General features: G+C 39.0%; 1 protein-coding gene across 1 annotated transcript; it reads right to left on the bottom strand.

Moving 5' to 3' along the window:
• Window positions 1–2,612: 2,612 nt before the first annotated feature.
• On the bottom strand, window positions 2,613–4,025 carry LOC113143908 (patatin-like phospholipase domain-containing protein 7). The gene is made up of 3 exons (XM_026329548.2): window positions 3,277–4,025; window positions 2,875–3,002; window positions 2,613–2,746 (listed from the first exon to the last, which is right to left on the bottom strand). The coding sequence occupies exons 1-3, from the start codon at window positions 3,380–3,382 to the stop codon at window positions 2,681–2,683; spliced, it is 300 nt and encodes a 99-aa protein (XP_026185333.1). The 5' UTR covers window positions 3,383–4,025; the 3' UTR covers window positions 2,613–2,680.
• Window positions 4,026–4,281: the final 256 nt, after the last annotated feature.

Here is a 4,281-nt window from a genome sequence, read left to right as displayed (position 1 = left end):
GCACTGATGCAGTCAGCATTTCAACAATTGACCACATCTTTCAGTGGAACAGGTTGGTGATGAATCAGGTTTATTAGAAGGAATTCCGACATAGTCTGGACCAGACCAGAGATGAGAGCTTTATGTACAAACTGGGTAAATACATATTTTTGTCTTTATCTATGTCTATCTTTGTCTATGTTCTTTTCAGCTGCGGTATATGTATTTCACTCAATTTCATTTTAACTAGGAGGAATAAAAAACTGTCTTGTGTTTTTATATTGGGGTCATGTAAAGATGTTGGTCTGGGGGAAAAGGGCCATAACTTGATACAGTAAGGTTTTTGTAGTAGTGTTTTGAATCAGTCTCAGCAAGGTGCCTTGGCTGTTCTATAGTGTCTGTGTATTTAAAGGCCTTTGTGTGATGTCTGAAGCCAAAGTCTGGTTTAGATGAAGCATTACATGGTTTTAACTGGACATAGAAGTTTGAATTTAGGGTTTTGAGAAATGGAGTATTATTTTAAGAAAACATGTCTTAGGAAATATTTTGCTTCACCTGTACATTACTAGTGATCACGTTGCCACATGTCCTCTGGTCTGTGTGTGCGCATGGCTGGTACCCCTCTCATTGCACTGGATTCCTGAGTGGATTGTTGCTTTGAGAATCTGTAAGTTTATTGCTTTACCATATTGTTGAATTAATTATTATTTTTTACTCCACCATTGCTATAATTCATATTTATCTTCACTTAAGCTTTCTCTGTTGAAACGCTATGGTAACCTACATGTCGCATGCTCTCAATTTTTGTCCTAGTCTCCTGGTATTCACAGGCAGAAGATAATCAGGTGGCCTCATATATCCCAGTTATGACTCATGCTTCCATACTGTAATGCTACTGGCTCTCAGATGCCTGCTCCATCCTCAACGCCTGTGCAGCTCTCTAGGTCAGCTCACATTGAAAGACTGTCCTTCCTTTACTTTAAAAGAGATGACCCCTCGGAGTTTGCAAAGCTTAACATGGCCCTGGAAAACCTGCTACCACCAAATGAAACTGAGCAAAATAATGGCACTCTGTTGGACCATTTGAAACTGTCATTTGGCCTTAGCATATGCTCATCATCCTCAGCCTTACGGTATTAGGTCTTGTGAAGGCTCTCCAGAAGAAATGTGGCCAAGGCCGATCTGTGGATATTAAGAACAACTGCTTCCATCTAGAGCGTTCCAACTATAGTTACAGGGTACTCTTGGGGGTTCAGCCAGTTTGCTGTATTGATCAGAGCTCTGATCAGAGCACAAGTATGCATTAGTCTTGGGGTCATAATGAATGAGCCAAGGAGTGTGCATGTGCATTACATGTCCATCAACTGCTCAGTAAACCTTTAGGTGGACATGTGGACAACTTTTCCAGACATGCCAGAACTGCGACCCTTATAATCTCATTAATTTTGCAAATTGGCTGGAGGAAGAGATGGCATGTCAAAGTATGGCTCTTAAAGTAAACAAATAGTCAAGCAAGAAATTCCAAGTCACAGGCCAGGAAGGTCTACAAAGTCAACTTTAACAACTACTTTATTCCAGTTTATAAAGCAAGAGGAGAACTCCAGACTTCAGAAAACTCCTATTGTCAAAAGTCAGATGAGCCTAGAACCTCTTGTGTCTTCTGTAATAATCAAGCTCAGCACCTCATCACATAGTCATTACTCTCTGACTGACAGACACAAAATTAGTCTTCCTGATTGAACTGTGGCTACAGGTCATTATTTAAATCTTAATTAAACCTATGCTGCATCCCGATTCCATACTACATATTAACTGTATATGATGTAACCATATCCATTTAAAAAGTGTTTAGTATAGTATGAAAGCTAGTGTAACATTGAAACAGCTAAAATAGCTGCCATAAAGAATATTCCTGGTTCCTCCTCCTGCCCTGGTTAGCATGTTTGACAAGCTCAGTGAGAAAAGGCAGAGGTTAAGGTGAAAAGAAAATACCAAAAAAACTGCACTGCAGTATTTATGTTATTATTGAAATACTTGCCTAACTAGTCAGCCTTCATGTAAGCAATACACTCAAGATATATCTCTAATGTGCATGATTTGCATGTAAGAAAAAGCTTATTAGAGTAACTGTTCACATTATCATGTTCACACATGTAGTGTTCAGATACCCCTGCTCTGAACCCAAAGAAATTCTTTCATTGTCATTCATTGATTATTAACTGCATGTTGGTAAGTACAGTGGGCAACGCTGTACTTGAAGTGCATTGCATGCACAAAACATATATATGCTGTTTTTCTTTTATGTAAACATTATGAAACACACAATAGTGTTTTTTGAATCTATATCAGGAAGCAACTACGAATAAAACTGTCAAACATTTCAAAGCACATTTTTCATATGAAGTGGAAAAAAACAAAACAAAACACATACTCTTTAGTAGGTTTGAGTCAGTTACTGCATCCGTACCAGTTTGGTGCTCTGTTCATGTGTCCTGGATTGAGACACTGAACATGCTACCTGACTGTTCCTTAGATAAGAGTATCAGCTACATGTTAGATAATGCAAACTCAGTGCATTGTTCAAAGGGTACATAAATACTGCAATCGTGTGTGTGTGTGTGTATATATATATATATATATATATACATATATGTGTGTGTGTGTTGTGTTGTGGACCATGGTCAGAAGCCCTGATAAGCAGTCATGATCTTGCATTATGTGGCGCGTTCTTTGTTCGGTGCTGAATATGTACTGGAATTTCTTCATCCTGTGCAAAAGACAAAAGGTTAAAATTAGCATCTCTGTGGCTGTCAGGTTATGGGTTATGATGGTTATGATATAGCTTTACTTCCACACAGACTTCATTACATTAACTTAAAACACGTAATAACATACTGTTTCATTGTCTGCTGTCTCCTCTCCCTCAGTTTGCTGGCTGCCAGCATTGACTGCCTCAAAGTCAGACAGCGCACTTTCCACTGCCTCCTCATCATAGTCTGTCTGGTATTCATCAGACGGTTCCTCTGAAGACAGTCAAGGGACATTATCATTTTGTCCCATTTTAAATCACAATCTATTATTATTTATGTAACTTGTCAAAGGAGAGCATTTGAGTATTTTTGGACAAAAAGACACTTGCCAATATCATCAGGACCATCAGGTTCTTATCTTTATTAGACATTTGATATAATCACATACAAGTCTGGGCTATAACTGTAAATCAAAAGCATGCTTGAATATTAGCTAATAATGATAAGCGCATGCTGATTATTAGCTTATGATTTCAATGTTACTAACCATTGATTAAAGTGCTCGTCACAGGTTCGATTCTTGACACAATTTCAGCCAAGTCGGTAAAGGAGGCATTTGGACAGGTGACCACCTGAGAGATGCAACACATCATATCAGAGAAGGCCTTAATTCAGCTTCTTTGTAGTTGATTCACAGTCGACGTGATTCTAATTATACACAGTACAGTATATGCGAACAATTTCTTAGTGCAAGCTATAGCATTTTGTGTATCACATGTAACCACTAGATATGTCTGATGGAGATCTGAAGTGTAACAGCAATACAATTAAAGGTGCCCCGTAGGTCCCAGGTGCAGCAAACAGTATAGAGGTAAAACATCTTAGTATTGCACCAACTCGGCAATCTGACAAAACCCTGCAATGCACTCCAAGGTCCAGAGCATCTGGCTACCACAGCCAGCTGATTAGGCGCACATGTGACACCCATCTCTGATGCATGAAATTCATGCACGTAATTCGACTGTATGTCTAATTACTGACAGCCATCGTGTTTGTAACAGAGCGAGAGAGAGAGAGAGAGAGAGAGAGATGGCCAATATAGCCAGTAAATAAAGACATGAAAGATCATGACAGGTGTTTTATCAGCTTCTTCATATTGATTTTGTTGATATTTCTGGCTTTGGTGAAGATTAGATCATATTTCATGACCATTTTATGCAGAATCCCAAGAAACTGCAGTGTCATTACTTTTCCTGACAACTGTGTAAGCATACTGTCAGAGAAAGCGTGTCGTGTTGTGTGTGTTGTATCGTTCGTCTACAGACTAGCAACAGACTAGCTATAGTTTAACACACCTAAAAACTAACTAAACTCTAAACAATTCATTAACTGCTACATTCCGGTACTAGTCAAGTACCTTTCTATTTTGACTGGTATTTATTGCTATTTCCTGACTTAGCGCTCGTTAGCCTACCGGTTAGCTTAGCTAGCTAGTTAGCTTAGCTAACATGGCCTCTCCCTCTCTCTCTCTCTCCTGCTCGGTGTGCCACAT

Source organism: Mastacembelus armatus, unplaced genomic scaffold, assembly GCF_900324485.2.
Source record: "Mastacembelus armatus unplaced genomic scaffold, fMasArm1.2, whole genome shotgun sequence".
Taxonomy (NCBI): domain Eukaryota; kingdom Metazoa; phylum Chordata; class Actinopteri; order Synbranchiformes; family Mastacembelidae; genus Mastacembelus; species Mastacembelus armatus.
The sequence above is the reverse complement of the archived record's forward strand: the minus strand, read 5'-3'. Positions and strand labels throughout refer to the sequence as shown.

Coding starts and splice junctions, on each gene's coding strand:
- LOC113143908 (XM_026329548.2), bottom strand. CDS start 3,382: ATGATGTGTTGCATCTCTCAGGTGGTCACCTGTCCAAATGCCTCCTTT. Junction 3,003..3,276: donor GACGAGCACTTTAATCAATG/GTTAGTAACATT, acceptor GACTGTCTTCAG/AGGAACCGTCTGATGAATAC. Junction 2,747..2,874: donor AGACAGCAGACAATGAAACA/GTATGTTATTAC, acceptor TCTTTTGCACAG/GATGAAGAAATTCCAGTACA.